Genomic DNA, 17,500 nt, shown 5'->3' on the forward strand with positions numbered 1-17,500 from the left:
CTATATAGACATAAATAATGCAGGAAATTTGTTTTCGTCAAGGTGACTGGCAAAAGTTGGTGCTTAATGTTTGCCACATAAACTACAACCAGTAGTTTCTATTTTATTTTTTAAAAGATTTATTTATTTGAGAGAGAGAGAGAATGAGTGGGAGGGACAGAGGGAGAGAGAATTTCAAGCAGACTCTGCTCTGAGCACAGAGCACGATGCAGGGCTTGATCCCATGACCCTTAGATCATGACCTGAGCCAAACCGAGTCTGAAGCTTCACCGACTGCATAGTTTTTATTTTATTTTTTTTAAAGATTTATTTATTTATTTATTTATTTGAGAGAGAGAGAATGAGAGACAGAGAGCATGAGAGGGAGGAGGGTCAGAGAGAGAAGCAGACTCCCCACTGAGCAGGGAGCCCGATGCGGGACTCGATCCCGGGACTCCAGGATCATGACCTTAGCCGAAGGCAGTCGCTTAACCAACTGAGCCACCCAGGCGCCCCATAGTTTTTATTTTAAAATGTACTTATACTCCACCTCATTTCAAAAATTTGATCTCTCTTATAAAAATATATACATTATAGGCAGACAGAAAATAACCAATGTACTTAGGATGAAAAAAGATTTAAAAAAATAAGATGAAGAGGTTGCACATAAAACCCCTATAATAAAGCTATGTAAACCTACTGTAGACTAGGCTAGGACCTTCTAGTGGGCCCTACAGAGGGAAATACAGGGAGTCGTATGATACATTATGTTCAAAGACACACCTAAACCAGTTGTTCAGAAAATGTACAGCAATTCCTATTAATAGGACATGAGATAAATTTCTCCCATGGGTCCTGGTCCTCATAAAGAGCCACTGAGTCAAATACTGAGCCTGTCCTCAGCCACATCCCAGAATAGCTAAACAAATGGATTTTAGGTAAAGCTGTTCCTGACAACACATTTGGTGAATGTGGAGGCATTACTTCAAAGCACAGCTGTTAAAAGCAATTCTAAAAGAAGCGAGAATAGAGAACCCAGAAATGGACCTTCACCTCTGTGGTCAACTAATCTTCGACAAGGCAGGAAAGAATATCCAATGGGAAAAAGACAGACTCTTCAACAAATGGTGCTGGGAAAATTGGACAGCCACTTGCAGAAGAATGAAACTGGACCATTTCCTTACACCATACAAAAAATAGACTCAAAATGGATGAAAGACCTAAATGTGAGACAGTAATCCATCAAAATCCTTGAGGAGAACACAGGCAGCAACCTCTGTGACTTCTTGCAAGATACATCTCCAAAGGCAAGGGAAAAAAGGCAAAAATAAACTATTGGGACTCCATCAAGTTAAAAAACTTTTGCACAGCAAAGGAAACAGTCGACAAAACCAAAAGACAACCTACAGAATGGGAGGAGATATTTGCAAATGACACATCAGATAAAGGGCTAGTATCCAAAATCTATAAAGAACTTATCAAGCTCCACACCCAAAGAACAAAGAACCCAGTCAAGAAACAGGCAGAAGACACGAACAGACATTTCTCCAAAGAAGACATACAAATGGCCTACAGACACATGAAAAAATGTTCAACATCACTTCTCATCAGGGAACTACAAATCAAAACCTCAATGAGATACCACCTCACACCAGTCAGAATGGCTAAAATTAACAAGTCAGGAAAAGACAGATGTTGGCGAGGATGCGGACAAAGGGGAACCCTCCTACACTGTTGGTGGGAATGCAAGCTGGTGCAGCCACTCTGGAAAACAGTATGGAGGTTCCTCAAAAAGTTGAAAATAGAGCTACCCTATGACCCAGCAATTGCACAACTGGGTATTTACCCCAAAGATACAAATGTAGGGACCCAAAGGGGCATATGCACTCCAATGTTTATAGCAGGAATGTCCACAATAGCCAAACTATTGAAAGAGCCAAGAAGTTCATCAACAGATGAATGGATAAAGAAGATGTGATATATATATATAATGGAATATTATGCAGCTATAAAAAAAACCTGAAATCTTGCCATTTGCAACGACGTGGATGAACTAGAGGGTATTATGCAAAATAAGTCAATCAGAGAAAGACAGGTATCATATGATCTCACTGATATGAGGAATTTGAGAAACAAGACAGAGGATCATAGGGGAAGGGAGGGAAAAATGAAATAAGATGAAACCAGAGAGGGAGACAAACCATAAGAGACTCTTAATCTCAGGAAACAAACTGAGGGTTGCTGGAATGGAGGGGGCGGGGAGGGATGGGGTGGCTGGGTGATGGACACTGGGGAGGGTGAGTACTATGGTGAGTGCTGTGAATTGTGTAAGACTGATGAATCACAGACCTGTACCCCTGAAACAAGTAATACATTATATGTTAATAAAAATTTTTTTTAAAAAAAGAGTCAATGCTCTTCCTGGTCTTACTGTTCCAATCACAGCCTAGAAGTTCCTTTGACTTGTCATTTCTGGAATTCTTCAGCTCATTTCTGGCTTTATCCTTGGTCCATTCACTCCTTCCCACCTACCCTTGGAGGTGAGTCTCTTCCTCCTCTATCTTTTGATTCCTGTTTCTTAAACATCCATGGGGAAGGAGGAGGGTTGAGACCAGCCAGCTGTGGGGTGGGTATTTACCCCAAAGATATAAATGTAGTGACCCGAAGGGCACCTGCACCCCAATGTTTATAGTAGCAACGTCCACAATAGCCAAACTACGGAAAAAGCCCAGATGTCCATCGACAGATGAATGGATAAAGAAGATGTGGTGTATATATATATATATATATATATACATACAATGGAATATTACTCATCCATCAAAAAAAAAAAAGAAATCTTGCTATTTGCAATGACGTGGGTGGAACTGGAGGGTATTATTCTAAGTGAAATAAGTCAGTCAGAAAAAGACAATTATCATATGATCTCACTCATATGTGGAAGTTAAGAAACAAAACAGAGGATCATAGGGGAAGGGAGGGAAAAAGAAAACAAGATGAAAGCAGAGAGGGAAACAAACCACAAAAGACTCTTAACCATAGGAAACAAACTGAGGATTGCTGGAGGGGAGGAGTGTGGGGGGATGTAGTAACTGGGTGATGGACATTTAGGAGGGCATGTGATGTAATGAGCACTGGGTGTTATATAAGACTGATGAATCACTGAACTCTACCTCTGAAACTAAAAATACATTATATGATAATTAATTGAATTTAAATTGAAAAATAGGGGACTGCCTAAATAAATAAATAGAATTAAAAATAAAATTAGTGGAGACATAAAACATAGGCATATCATTACACTTTATTAATAAAGGTTGTCTAAAAATAAAAATAAATAAAAACTTTAAAAAATTTTTAAAGAAAAAAATAAAAATAAATAAATAAAAGAAGCCAGAATGATGGGGGAGTGGGGAACAAATCCCAGTGTGCACTCTCTAATGACCCGTAGAGGGCTGGGTGAGGTTAGTTAAGGTGTCTGCCGAGGCCATGGGCTGCAGAGGAAACTGCCCTGTCTATAGCCCTGCTGAAGAGGCAACCTTAGGAAGTGATGTTGCCTTTATCCCCTCGGCTCTCTCCTCCTCATCCCTCCAGCAGCCATAGCTGTTTGCACCTCAGTAGGCAATTGACCAATGGATACGAATCCAGAGAGGGGCCAGTCCCTCACCACAGAGGCCAATCTGATCCCTGTCTGAACTGAGGCTGTAGGCAGCAGGAGTTGTAGCTGTGAGATGCTTTATAAGAGGGCAGGACGTGGAATAAACAATAAGGTAGCCGAGCAATAAAGAAAGTGAGTCACCAGAAAAGCAGAAACTATGAGGAAGAGGGAAAGACGCCGATGGAGGGAAAGAACCAGACAGCAGGTGGTAAGAGAAGACAGCAGGTGTGTGGATGTACCTGGCACATACAGGCAGAACACACAGGTAAGAACCCCCACTCTCTCCCAAGCCAAGGCCCCAGAACTCCTATGGGTCCTGGAATTGTCCCATTCCCACCTCCATGAGCCTGGCTCTGTCATTGTGCTGGCTCTTCCCAAGGCTCTGTGGTCACCTATTCCAGTAAGCCCATCATTTCTGAAGGTCACTGGAGGGAATTGCTGGGTCTTTTGAGTCCAGCTGCAACAGAAGGGTTGCATGTGACGGGATTGGACATCTCAATACTCAAGGCCCACCTTGCAATGGCTGAGGGTGTGTGCCCCATGCAGTGCTGATGCAGGGCAGGTGCATGCATATTACCACCAGCCAGGATGCATGCCTGCATGGAGGCAACCCCACCTCCCAAGGGAAAGGGCAGGGGGAGTTCCTCTGAGCAAGACCAAAGATACATTTGGTCATCTTTTCAACCATATGTATCCTTTCTTTCCAATCAGACTGCACTTGGTCCCAAGGCCAGAGACCATGTGCATGACTCTTGCAGATATATGTCCCCTAGACACGTAGTATTTATTCATTTACTGGCATGAGTGCCTGGGAGGACATGAGTCTAAATGCTCAGCACCGTGAAGACATTAATTCAGTAATGCCCCAGTACTAGGTTGAACAGTGTCTCACAAAAAACTCACGTCCACCTGGGACCTCAGAATGTGATCTTATCTGGAAATAAGGTCTTTGCAGATGTAATGAGCTAAAATGAAGTCCTACTGGATTAGGGTGGGTCCGAATCCATGACTGGTGTCCTCATGAGAAGAGAAAACAGAGACACAGACACATACATAGAGAAGCCAGTCATGAAGACAGGCAGAAGTTGGAGTCATGTAGCTGTAAGCCAAGGAACGCCAAGCACTGTGGGCAATGACTAGAAGCCAGGAGAGAAGCAAGGAAGGATACTTTCCTGGAGCCTTCAGAGGATGCAAAGGCCTGATAACACCTTGATTTTGGACTTCTCGCCTCCAGAACTGTGGAGCTTTGTTATGGCAACTCTAGGAAATGAATATATCTGCAATCAGTTTTTCCACTAGTGATGGCCATCACTTGTGTGTGTTGAATCTAATGGATATGAACTCAGAGATACAACAGCATTTGGTATTGGCTACCCCAAACAAAAAAGCAAGTGAAAAGTCAGATGGCCTCTTCCATATGGGAAATAATGGCAAAATAAACTAGTAAATGTTACCACTTTTTGTGTGTAGAATTTTGTAGGTAAGAGCTCTGGTTTAAGAATTTCAAATGTGACTACATCAGCCAAATGAAGGATCTGGCTGAGAGAGTGTCTGGTGAAGCTGGCTTCCAGAAAGAGACCACTTTTGGGTGCCCAGCTTTTCATTCCTGGCAGTGACAGCAATGTGGCCGAGCTATATACTTCTTGCACAAAGAAGGAGGGAACATCTGGATAAAGGAATCAGCATAAAGCCAGTCCAGAAACGAAAAGCAGAAACTGTATGACAGAGGAACCCATAATTACAATCACTAGAAGCAAAAGGGTTCCTTCCTTTCCAAACTGATCAAGTATCCAAATGAGTCAGCTCTGAGGGCCCTTTATTCAGCATCTCCCAGGTGCCAGGCACGATGCAAGGTGCTTTTATTATGACTTAATCCTCATTTACTCCTCACAACCACTCTTGACATAGGTGTCTTGAGCATGGGAAGATGTGTGGGCAATCCCACGGAATCGTTAAGATTATTTACTCGGCTTTATCTCTGCAGCCAACATTCTGCCCAGGGAAGTGGAGACCGAATCAGAAATAAAATACCTGGCCTTAGCCCACAAAACTTGCAATAAAAATACTTCCTTTATTGAATGACATAAATTTGTTCCAGAAAGTAAAAATGTTTCATTCAACCTTTACTATTCAACTTCGGAACTTGTTCCTGACCAGCCAGGATTTAAAAGGATCCTACATATATTTCTATTTTTTTTTTAAAGATTTTTTTATTCATTTGACAGAGAGACACAGCTGGGGGAACACAAGCTGGGGGAGTGGGAGAGGGAGAAGCAGGCTTCCCGCTGAGCAGGGAGCCTGATGCGGGGCTCGATCCCAGGACCCTGGGATCATGACCTGAGCCGAAGGCAGACGCTTAACTGACTGAGCCACCCAGGCGCCCCTACATATCTCTATTTTATGTGTTAGATTGAATAGAGGGGAAACTTTTTTTTTTTTTTTTTGCCAATGGAAGGAAGTAAATGACATCTCAGTGTTCCACAAAACAAACTTTCTTAAAACAAAAAAAACTTTAAAATTCCTGTGATTGAATTAAATCGAGAACTGAGTGTACACAATAGGACTAAAATGTAAATATCAGGAGGGAATTTCTTTTCTAGTTGTTTTAATTATGCATTCACCCACTCAGGTTCAATGTCTTTCCTTTTCAAAACCAGGTCAATATTGGATGTCAAGTAGAGAAACTAACAGTTAAGTTCTGGGTTCATCCACCCACTCAGCATGTGATTTTCAGCACCTTGTGGTAAGGTTCTACAAAGCTGAGTCAAAGAATCTTAGAATCATTACATGTGAGTTAGGAGTAGCTGAGCTGTTAGTAGACTCTAAACAAAATCAGACGAAGAATGCATTGAGAGAATGAATGGCACTCTGGATAGGGAGTGAAGAGATCCAAGAAGTGGTCCAAGCTGATGCACAGTGTGGTCCTGGGTGAGTTAACTCTTCTTTCTGTGGATCTACTCGTGAATCAGAAAGGGAAAATTTCACTGCCTGCTCTTCCTTAATTCAATAGGATTATACAAAACTGTCAGGGTAAAGTAGCTAATGTACTAGATGTAAAGCAAGTTAAAATCTTAGTGAAAAAACAACAACAGAGTTTATGTCAAAGGTGCAATTCTGAGGACATATGGGAGAAAAAATTCTTTGCATTTGATGTAAAGAATCTCTACAATTCTATAAACTGGTTCATCTTATTTGCATGCAAGCTGGCTTGGAATGAAATTAGAGTAGATTGCTATTTACTCACATTTTACTAATTATTTTCTCATAACTTCCTCCCCCTCTGATACTTACACTCAGAATAATAACTGGGAGTTTCCTGCTCTGTGAATGGTTTCCGGGACATTCATTTGATTCAGGGAAGTGTATATCTAATAGGGGTCGCTGACGCGTGTTCAGACATAAAAAGAGCAGAAAGATGTCCCAAAATGATTAAATAAATGGCTCCCTTGAGTTTCCTTAAATGAAGAAGGAAAAAATTATTACCAAGAAAATGATCCCCTCTCACGCATACCTTGTGGTTCATGAATACCCTCCTGAATCATTCATCAGTAGTACGCAGAGAGCACTCTTGAGTCCCAGGGGACTGTAACAGCATCACTACCTGGATCACTGTGGGCCCAGTGGGGCTGCTTCTGAGATGCTGGCCAGGGAAATACCAGGAGGGAGGGAAATAAAAAGATCATGGGGTTTTTTTTGCCCCTAATTAATTTGCATGGCTTGACTTAGGGCCAGGAAAGAAAAGAGTCATTTCTTTTGCCCAGACCTCAATGAACAGTATGTTAAAGCCAGGTAAAAAGGCAAAGGAAAAAGAGAGAAGGAAAAGTGTCTGTCTGAAGTGTAATCCTCAAAATGCTTCATCCCTGTGTGGTAGACAGAATAGCCTTCCAAAGAGGTCCGCATCCTAACCCCTGGAATCTGAGACTATGTCAGGTTACATGACAAATGGGAATTAAGGTTGCAGATGGAATTAGGATTGTTCATCAGCTGACTTCGAGATAGGCCGACACCGTGGATGAATGGGTGGGTCCAATGTAATCACAGAGTCCTCAAAAGTGGAAGAGAAGCAGAAGAGAAGGTCAGGATGATGTGAGTCAAGAAGAACTTTGACAATGGAAGGAGAAACCATGATCCAGGGGATGTGTGGTGCCTTGGTAAGCTGGACAAGGCAAGGAAACAGATTCTCTCCCAGAGCCTCCCAAAAGGAAAGCAGACAGGGTGCCTGGGTGGCTCAGTCGTTAAGCGTCTGCCTTCATTCAGCTCAGGTCATGATCCCAGGGTCCTGGGATCAAATCCCGCATCGGGCTCCCTGCTCGGCCTGCTTCTCCCTCTCCCACTCCCCCTGCTTGTGTTCCTGCTCTCGCTCTCTGTCAAATGAATAAATAAAATCTTTAAAAAAAAGGAAAGCAGACACCTTGATTTTAGCCTAGTGAGACTGTGTTATATTTCTGACCAGTGGAACTATAATATAATACATTTGTGCTGCTCTAAGCCACTAAGGTTGTGGTAATTTGTTATGACAAAGATGAAAAACTAATCCACCTGAGTCAAGATCTAGAGCACCCCCCAGTGAAACCCAGCTGAATAGTAATGATGTTCCAGTCCCAAGGAGCTCATCTGGTTCCAGAGGGTGGCCTGCCTAGAATTCCTGGGACTGACCCGCTCAGAGTTTACCCTCATGCCCGTGTTGAGAGGGCTCAACTCCCTAGCACTGCCTCTTCTGGTATTTTTCTTCAACCATTTGGATTACAGCATATACGATATATTCTTGTTGGTCCTCTTCTGAGATCTGTGACATAAAAATGGAGTTAGACTTTCACTTAGGACCCATTTTCAAAGGACTTTGCACAGAGAAAATCTGAGGCAAGAAGGAAAATCTTTTAATCTTTTAATAGTGCCATGAGTCAGAGAATAAATTACTCCTTCAGCACCTTCCTCTGCCCATCTATGTTCTGGCCTCTGAGTTCCTGGTCGTTCCAGAGTGTGGGTCAGTCTCAACATTCAGGACCCCAAGGAATCAAACCCAAGACTCCTGAAAATGCTGAGAGGCTGCCTGGATTCCCACAGCACAGATTTGCTGCACAATTTAGGCTACTTTCCTCAGAGTCAGATTCCTTCACCACGGGTCACCTCTCTACCTTTGCCACAGCATCTCCTACCTTTGTAATATTGTGCTTGCCCTTTGCTGAACTGTTCCCACACTTGCTACAGCCCGTACCGGACATCCAGTGACTGCTGCCAGGTCCACAGCCAACTCACAGGACTTGATCAAATCCTCCATCATGGCCAAAGCTTGCTGTAGTTCAGCTGAGAATGCGGAATCCTTGGTCCTCTTTGGCCCATTCTGCGGAAACCAAATGCCTTGTTGGAAATCAAAAGGTAAACCATCTAACCAAGTGAACCAGGGAAACAGGACAGAAATAAGGAGCCATGGATCCAGCCAGCACAGAGACGGAGAAGGTGGATACATGGATCTCTTGCCCTGCTCCCAAAGAATGGTGGCTAAAGATACTTGCTGGTTTACATATATGATATACACACTAGCAAAATCATCGACCACACCTTCTGTACATGGCACTCATGAAGAATGGAGTTCATAAAGTCATGGACATCATGCTGCATAAGAAACATACTGACCTTCTTTAAAGCATGGAAAACCCAGACCCTTTAAATAGGCTGCTCTTCCTTTTTACACCCCTAGCCCAGGAGCCTATTGAAAAGTAATATCTGAGTATCATATTCCTGAATGTAATGTGAAAGTCCTATTCTTATGGGTAAAATTATACTTAAAACCATCGCAGGGAGGATATTTGTAATCTCCTATAGAAGCAGAGAATGAGCTTCCATGTGGAGGTTTACTCATGATTTACATGTAAATGCCTGTTGAATTTGCCACCTCGAATCCCCACACCCCGCCCCAGCTCTGCCCTTCCTCCCTCTTCTCCTTCCCCAGTCTTTCTCACATTCTATCACCATTAAAGACACCAAAGAGATAAGCCAACAAGGTCTGCACCTCCCAGACAGGAAGACTCAGCATTGAGGGCAAACACTATAACTGCTAATTCAAGAGACCAATGTTCCAATTATTACTACTGAGACACTTAGGACATAACAGGGATGATTGTTTCAGTGTGCAAGTCTTTTGCTTACAGTTCCAGTATTTTATTCCCCTGCTACCTACGTGACATATTTATCTGTTCTATGGTAAATACCAACAAAAAAATTTTGGCTTCTTCCTTTTTTTTTCTTTTTAACATATCGATTTCCATAACAAAAAACAGACAGCTCTTTGCCACCCCTCCCCTCCCTGTATAGTCCCATCTCTTTTTGTCCTCTACGTGTGATGTAAGCAAAGGTTTGTGTGTTCTCCTGATCTCTGCCTAAGCACTGAGGATTAGCTTCTTTGGATCAGAGATATGAGTGACAGGGCCGATGAATGGGAGGGGAACACGCTGCTTCCACTCAACAATCTGCCATGGATTCTTACCCTCTCACTCATATAAACATGCTCCAGGCGCTGGGAGAAGACAACAGACTCTCACCTGAGTTTTTTGTAATATATCAATAAAGGATTACATTCTTACACCAGGGGTCTTCCTCTTTACCCAACGCTTAAAACGCAACTTCCTTTTAGAGACTCAACTGTTCCAATTCTCTCTCCTCCCCACTAACCCTCCTCCCATAAACATAGCAGGTAGCTACTTTTACATTGTGTAATGCAGGGCTCAGAAACATCCTTACAAACATTATTAAACTAACTCAGCCTAGCTCCCCTTGCTCCAGGCTATATTACCTGTGTCTTGAGCTTCTCTTAATTTCAAGGAGTCCCTACCATATATACTGAGCAGAGAAGGACTGCTCCTCATGTTTTTCTTGTTAAAATTAGAATATTCCATAGAAAATTTAAAAGAAACCCCACTCCTAAGTCACAGATTTCTTCCCAGTACGGTATGGTCACCATTTCTTCCGAGGGAACCTTGGCTGTCTTAGAATTCACACCCACAAACACACTTAGAGGTGAACAGGGCATAATGTATGCAAATCAGATATACTATGAAGCACAAACAAGTAAATATAAATCATACATAATCCTACCCTGCAGGAAAACCACAGCAGAGATTTTATCATATTTACTTCCAGTCTTTTATGTAAGCATTTTACACATTCACTTAATTTTGTATTCCTGTTAAAACATTTTTATGTGGAGGAAAATAAATATATTACTAGTTATCCTGTTACAAAACCTCACTTTGAAATTGCCTTTAATTTTTTTGTTTTTTCTGTGACTACAAATTATAAGATACATGCTATTTTAGAAAATTTAAATAATAAAGATCATAAACAAGAAAAACAAAATTGCTATAAATCTGGCCACCCATAGACAAACACCATTAACAGTTAGTTATATAAAACAATATTTATATAGAGTACCTTAGCCAAGCCTCCTTCTTGGTCACCGGAGTCTATCCCCAAATCCTCAGGAGACTCAAAATCCAGCAGACCCTGCATTAACCCAGAAGTCTTATTGGAAATCAAAAAGTAGAATGCCAACAAAATCTACTGTGCTATCTCCAGCCAATGCTAAATTAACAGAGGTTGTACTTTCCACAAACAGAATTATACTGGACACACTGTTTTGTAGCCTGTTTTTTCTCACTCAACAATGTATCATGAACATTTTTCCATGACATTATGTTTTATTTTTTTTTAAAGATTTTATTTATTTATTTGACAGAGAGATAGCGAGAGCAGGAACACAAGCAGGGGGAGTGGGAGAGGGAGAAGCGGGCTTCCTGCCGAGCAGGGAGCCCGATGGGGGACTCGATCCCAGGACCCTGGGATCATGACCTGAGCCAAAGGCAGACGCTTAATGACTGAGCCACCCAGGCGCCCCATGACATTATGTTTTAAAACAAGTTTTTTAATTGTAGCAGTGTTGCATCCTGTAGATAAATCATAATTCATTAATCCCCCCTACTTTTAAACATTTAGGTTCAATAATTTTTTACAATAATAATAATGATCTTTGTGCTTTTTTCCTAAGGATAAGTTCCTAGAAGTGAAATTGTCAATGTTAAAAGTTCTTTTTTTTTTTTTTTAAAGATTTTATTTATTTGTGGGGGGCGGGAAGCAGAGGGAGAGGGACAAGTAGACTCTGTGCTGAGCATGGAGCCCAATGTGGGGCTTGATCTCAAGACCCTAAGATCATGACCTGAGCTGAAATCGAGAGTTGGATGCTTAACCAACTGAGCCACACAGGCGCCCCAATGTTAAAAATTCTGATGCATACTTCCAAGTTCTTTACAGAAGGACTATGTTCCCACCAGTCATATATGAAAGTTTATTTCACCAGCCCCCACCCTACATGGAGTATTAACATTTAATCAAAAAGTTTTGCCAATTCAATCAACAGAGAAATCCTACCTCACTGTTGTTTTAATTTGAATTTCTCAAATAACTGGTGAGGTAGAACTTTCAAAACAAAAATGTTTGCTATTAACATTTATTCTTTTGTAAACTGCCTATGTCCTCCATTTATTTTTTAAATATTTTCTTTTTTATTTCAACTTTGAGGTATAATTGGCATATAAAATTGTTAGGTATTCAAAATGTATATGGTGATGATTTGATATATGTATATATTGTAAAAGGATTTCTTCCATCTAGTTAATTAACACATCATTACTTCACATATTTATCTTTTTTTTTGTCAAGAACATTTAAGTCCCTCTCTTAGAAAATTTCAATTATATTATACACTGTTATCGACAGTCACCATGTTTTACATCAGATCCTCACACCTTATTCATCTTGTAAACTGAAAGTTTATATCCTTTTACCAACCTCTCCCTATTAATTCTTTTTTCTAATAGTAGTCTTTCATTTTTTTAAAAGAAGAAAAATGAATATCACTCCTATGACATGAGTCGCATTACACAGGAAATCAGCATAACCACCTATTCTAGAACATCCTTCCTATAATAAGCAAAATTTATTATAAACAAATAATGCACCATTTTCCAAATCACATCTTAAAATCCAGGTAAGAAAAATTCTCTACATTAAATTTGATAGTTTTGGGGTGCCTTCGGCTCAGGTCATGTTAAGTGTCTGCCTTCAGCTCAGGTCATGACCCCAGGGTCCTGGGATCGAGCCCCGCATCAGGCTCCCTGCTCAGCGGGGAGTCTGCTTCTCCCTCTGCCCCTCCCCCTGCTTGGCTCTCTCTCTCTCTCTAATAAATAAATAAAATCTTAAAAAAATAAATAAATTTGATAGTTTCCATACATCACTTAGCCTCTTTGACATAAATCATGACCTCAATAAAAGTGAATTCATGTTGTCCCTAAATGCATCTATTTCTAATATATGCTAATAAATAATACATTGTTTAATCAGCTTGCCATGACTCATTAGACATTACGTACATTATGTATTCAAAAAACTCTGTCACAACTGTTAATTTTCATAATATCTCAGAAAAGATACAAAGCATTTCATAGGTATCATTTCTTTTTGTTTTGTTTTTCAAAATTATTAACTTCTATGAGCTCATTATTAAGATCTGTCCCGTATCTTGCTAATATTATATTTCACCCAATTTTTCATGTGTCTGTTTTTAATGGCATAATCTATCATTCCCTTCCCTTTCTTTTGTACTCGGAAAAAGTCTTCTCACACCAGGATTCCACGATCCTTTCTAAGCCATGAGGCCATCAGTCAGACACCCATGCTCCCAAAGAAGCTGATGGTAGGCCCTGCAGAATGAGCTCTGTCCCTCAGGGTGGAGAACACTACAAAGTTCTTCCTTTCTTCACAGGCGTGCCAGTGGTTTGGACTTGTTTTTCCAGCATGCAGCAAGCTTAGCTATGGGAAAAACTGGTGTGCCCTGAATAGCCTCTCATTGTTTCACACAGATCCCCGAGGAATATTTTATAGTGATTCTGTCTCGTTTCCTGAGTGCCATGAAACTAACAAAATTCCCTAATTACTTTTAACATGTGTTACCTCGTTTATGCTCCCAAAAAGCATACCAGGAAAGGACTAGTACTACCTTCACTTCACAGCTGAGGCACCTGGGGCAGAGAGAGGTTAAGTAATTTGCCTGAGTTCATGCAGTCTGGAAGCGGCTGAGCTGGATCCACACCCCGGATGGCTAACTCCTCGGGCTGGGTTTCTAATCACTGCGCCCTGTAGCCCTCTGTGTATGCTACAGAACTTCGCTCTTGCGGCAACATCGCTTCTGTGGGAAAACTCGGGCATTTCAGTACCCGACGGACCCAGACCGAGGTGGTGAAGACCCCCACTCGTCCTGCTCCTTGCTCACTGGGTAGGACTCGTCCAGCTCGGATGACAGTAAAGGTGGGTTGGTCAGAGGAGTGTGAGGGTCTACGTGAGCACTGTATGGAAACACTCACAGATGCCCCTGGTGGAGGGAAGCAGTGGGGGCTCATCCCCGTTCCCACACTGCTGTGGCATCTCTATGGATAAAACAACGGAAGCTTCCTGGGGGTCAGCCCTGAGCGAGTTCTCTACAGGCATTACCCCCTGGCTCCTCACAGCAATCCTCTGGAGGAGGTTCTAGTATCCCCAGCCGACACGTGAGAACACCAAGGCCTAAAACGTCCAGGAATGCCGCACGTGCTCATGGCACGGCCGGTCCGGCGGAGGCTGGGACTGCTGAGGCAAAGCGGAAAGGGGCAGCTTTTTCTGAGGGCAGAATGTTAGGCAGTGAGCTTAAGCTCCCCGAGCCTCAGTTTCTTCACACTCCAGAGTCTTTCTGGTGCGTCTGATTGTGGGGATTAAATAAGAAATACATATGGGAAGGTCCCCAGTAAACAGCAGGTGCTTGTGTTTTTTGTTTTTCATTTTTGTTGTTGTTGTTTTGAGAGATAGTAGCCACTGGGCAAGAGCTGCTTATAAAGGTTAACTCAAAACACAAGTTGGAGAAGGGGCCCAAACCTTTCCCTCAGCTCACAGGCGGGGAGGCAGCCTGACAGAGCCTTGTCTCCTGTTTGGGGTGTCTGGGAGTGCTCTCCTGCAGGTGTGCGGTCGGCAGACAGAGCACGGACCACCGAGGGGTTCGGCAGAGCAAAATTCCCTCTATGATGCTGCTCTTGAGAAAGATCCTTAATCGAGGGATGGAGGTAGATGTTGTAAAAGGAGAAAAGACTCCAGTTTTGCCTTCTCCCTTCCATTGTTTTAATGCACAGAAAATCATGACTTCGGGGAACATCACACCTCTTTTCTGAAGCTCCTTGCCTCATCTGTAAAATGGAGCAGATGATATCTTACCTGTAGATACCTTATATGAGAGGACAGGCTCTGGCTGCCTCCCCGCCCTCTCAGTTGCCAGCAATGTAGTGGCGTTCCCCTTTCTCCCGTTGCTCCCCAGGACCTCTCCTGCCCCAAACCAGCCTCCTGAGAGATTCATGCCCTAGGCCACATGTTGGACCAGCCAGGCTTCCAGGTCCCTTTCAACTCTCTGATTCTTTGGTCCTTCTTCTCACTGAGGTACGCTGCTTTGGACTTGGAGGACAGAAAAAGCCTAAAGGAGAGACATATCTTCTTCTCCTTTGAAGAGACGAAGTCACAGCTCTGCATGCCTAAGGAAAAGAGCATCATAGCACACGCGTGTTTTCCCAGCACAGGAAAGCACTGTCTCATCGACTTTACCTTCAACAGCATCTGGTATTTTATAAGTCTCTGGCTTGGTCCTCGGAGATACTTAAAAAGAGGGAGATTGTGATCCAGTTGGCGCTGGCATACCTTTAAAAGCCAGATAGAAACAAATGTAAAACAAAAGCAACAACACACGGAGAGAACAAAGAGGCAGCACTTGAATACAAGAAATGAAACAGGCTTTTGGCGGGGGTGGGGGGGGTGGGGGGGGTGGCACGGGGAAGAGGTGCAGCTGTGTTGACCAACTTAATAATGTTACTGAGTCGTTGGGTGCCTTAGGAATAATGTGTCAAATGAGAGAAAGGGGAAAGAGGATGGCTGGGCTAGTAATTCTAGATGCAGCTAGGGGAGCAGGACCATTTACTTCTTTTAGAAAGCAAGTCCACTGGAAGACAGTGGGGTACCTCAAATCCTGAAAAAGGCAGCTTGTCTTTGAGTTGTGTCTATTCAGGTCATTTTGAGTCTAGAAGTTGCATGATGACTCACTAATATCATTCCAAGGAGCCCCAGAATGTGGCCTTTTGGATTTAATTCCTTTTAAAAATTCCCCATCCTAGACGAGGACTCTGGTTTCCTCACCAGGCTAGAGCTGCTCCTCACAGGCCTGTCCCATAGAGACCCAGGGCCGCATCAAAACTTCCAACGTGTCATCTCAAAATAGGAGAGACTTTTAATAAACATAAATTCAAATGCCAGATTCCCCTGCCTCGTTCATACTTCTGATTTCTTTAAAGACTTGGCACACATAAACATTGTCCAGGGAAAACCATTTGTGCGAGACTTTGTGATCTCAACGTTACCCCAAAGAAGGTGCAGTCTTGACATTCTTGCCAGATTGCCCTAGCTCGGGGCAGATTCTTATGGTATTTAAAATATATTTGAAGATCTTCTTTCTGAGTGGGAAAAGAATTGGAACAAATTAATCAGGTAGCATTTTTCCATAAGTGGACAGGATGATACTGTTTATTCATTCAAATATTCAATAAGCCTGAGTCTTTTCATGGTGTCAAGAACTGGGGATGCACGATAACCTCATGTTGGGGTGACTGTGTGATGGGAAGGTAAATAGAGGGTTCTAAACAACCGTAAGTACTAAACACAGATACGAACAGAGTGCTGTGGAAACAACTACAGGATTCTGATAAATCGGTAAATTCATGAACAGGAGCAGGTTTTAATCTTCATCATTCCTCCTCTGCTCTTTATCCAGGACATCACTGTCTCCCCAGAGTAGCTCTGCAGTGAGGGACAAAACTGACAGAAAAGGTGCTGGTAGCTGATGGCCCCTCCTCTCTCTCTCCCTATCTTCCTATTTTGATCATCGTGGTGCCAACTGCAGAAAATAAACCAAGAGACAACCAAAAGATAGAAACACCCCAAAAGGAAAATGTGGCAGCTTGGAGAAAACAACCCAGCTCTAAGTCCTTTGGGCAACCCCCAAAGCAGCAGGCTCTGCCTCAGACATCCCTTTCCACCTACAGCACCAGACTCCAAGACAGGAAACATTATATGACTATCTCAGAGCTAGAGATCAAGACGGATTCCAAGTGCTGTGTGACCTATTTCTCATTGCATCAAAGACCATGAGAGGTGGGCACATACCCACCAGTACCCCGGAGAGGTTGGTCCCAGCCTATGGAGTCAGCTTGCCAGCTTCATCCACTCCGTCACACGCACCTGGACCACTCCAGCTATGCTGGTCACAGAGCCTGTGCTGTCTGGGGGTGGGAGGGGTGGGGAAGCCCACGGGGCTGCATCCTGGTGGATTTCCGTGTCCCTATCTTTCTCAGGCCAACTCTTTTTTTTTTTTTTAAGTTTTTATTTATTTTTTGACAGAGAGAGAGAGATAGCAAGAGAGGGAACACAAGCGGGGGAGTGGGAGAGGGAGAAGCAGGCTTCCCGCGGAGCAGGGAGCCCGATGCGGGGCTCGATCCTGGGGCCCTGGGACCATGACCTGAGCCGAAGGCAGACGCTTAACGATTGAGCCACCCAGGCGCCCCTCTCAGGCCAACTCTTGATGGCCTTCATGTGGACATAGGTCACTGTTTTCCTCACAGCTTCAACTATGTCTATTTCTTTCCATTTCTGCTTGTGGAAGGAAGGGAGATGGCTCTTGAGAAATGTTCTTCAGACAGGTTACGGAACTAGAATAACTCAGAGCTTCACAATATGTTCATTATTTATTCA

The 17,500-nt window shown here is 42.8% G+C and overlaps 1 protein-coding gene across 2 annotated transcripts in view; it reads right to left on the reverse strand.

Moving 5' to 3' along the window:
* Positions 1-17,500, reverse strand: part of MCF2L2 (MCF.2 cell line derived transforming sequence-like 2) — a 202,850-nt gene that overhangs the window by 30,942 nt on the left and 154,408 nt on the right. For both annotated transcript variants that reach the window (XM_081830363.1, XM_081830355.1), the window contains exons 19-22: positions 16,114-16,206; positions 15,308-15,400; positions 11,066-11,137; positions 8,853-8,978 (exon numbers count right to left, since the gene is read on the reverse strand). In XM_081830363.1, the coding sequence (XP_081686489.1) occupies positions 8,853-8,978; positions 11,066-11,137; positions 15,308-15,400; positions 16,114-16,206 (384 nt within the window). The remainder of the gene's footprint in view (positions 1-8,852; positions 8,979-11,065; positions 11,138-15,307; positions 15,401-16,113; positions 16,207-17,500) is intronic.

This window comes from Leptonychotes weddellii, chromosome 1 (genome assembly GCF_054177405.1).
Source record: "Leptonychotes weddellii isolate Sample4059 chromosome 1, ASM5417740v2, whole genome shotgun sequence".
Classification (NCBI taxonomy): Eukaryota; Metazoa; Chordata; class Mammalia; order Carnivora; family Phocidae; genus Leptonychotes; species Leptonychotes weddellii.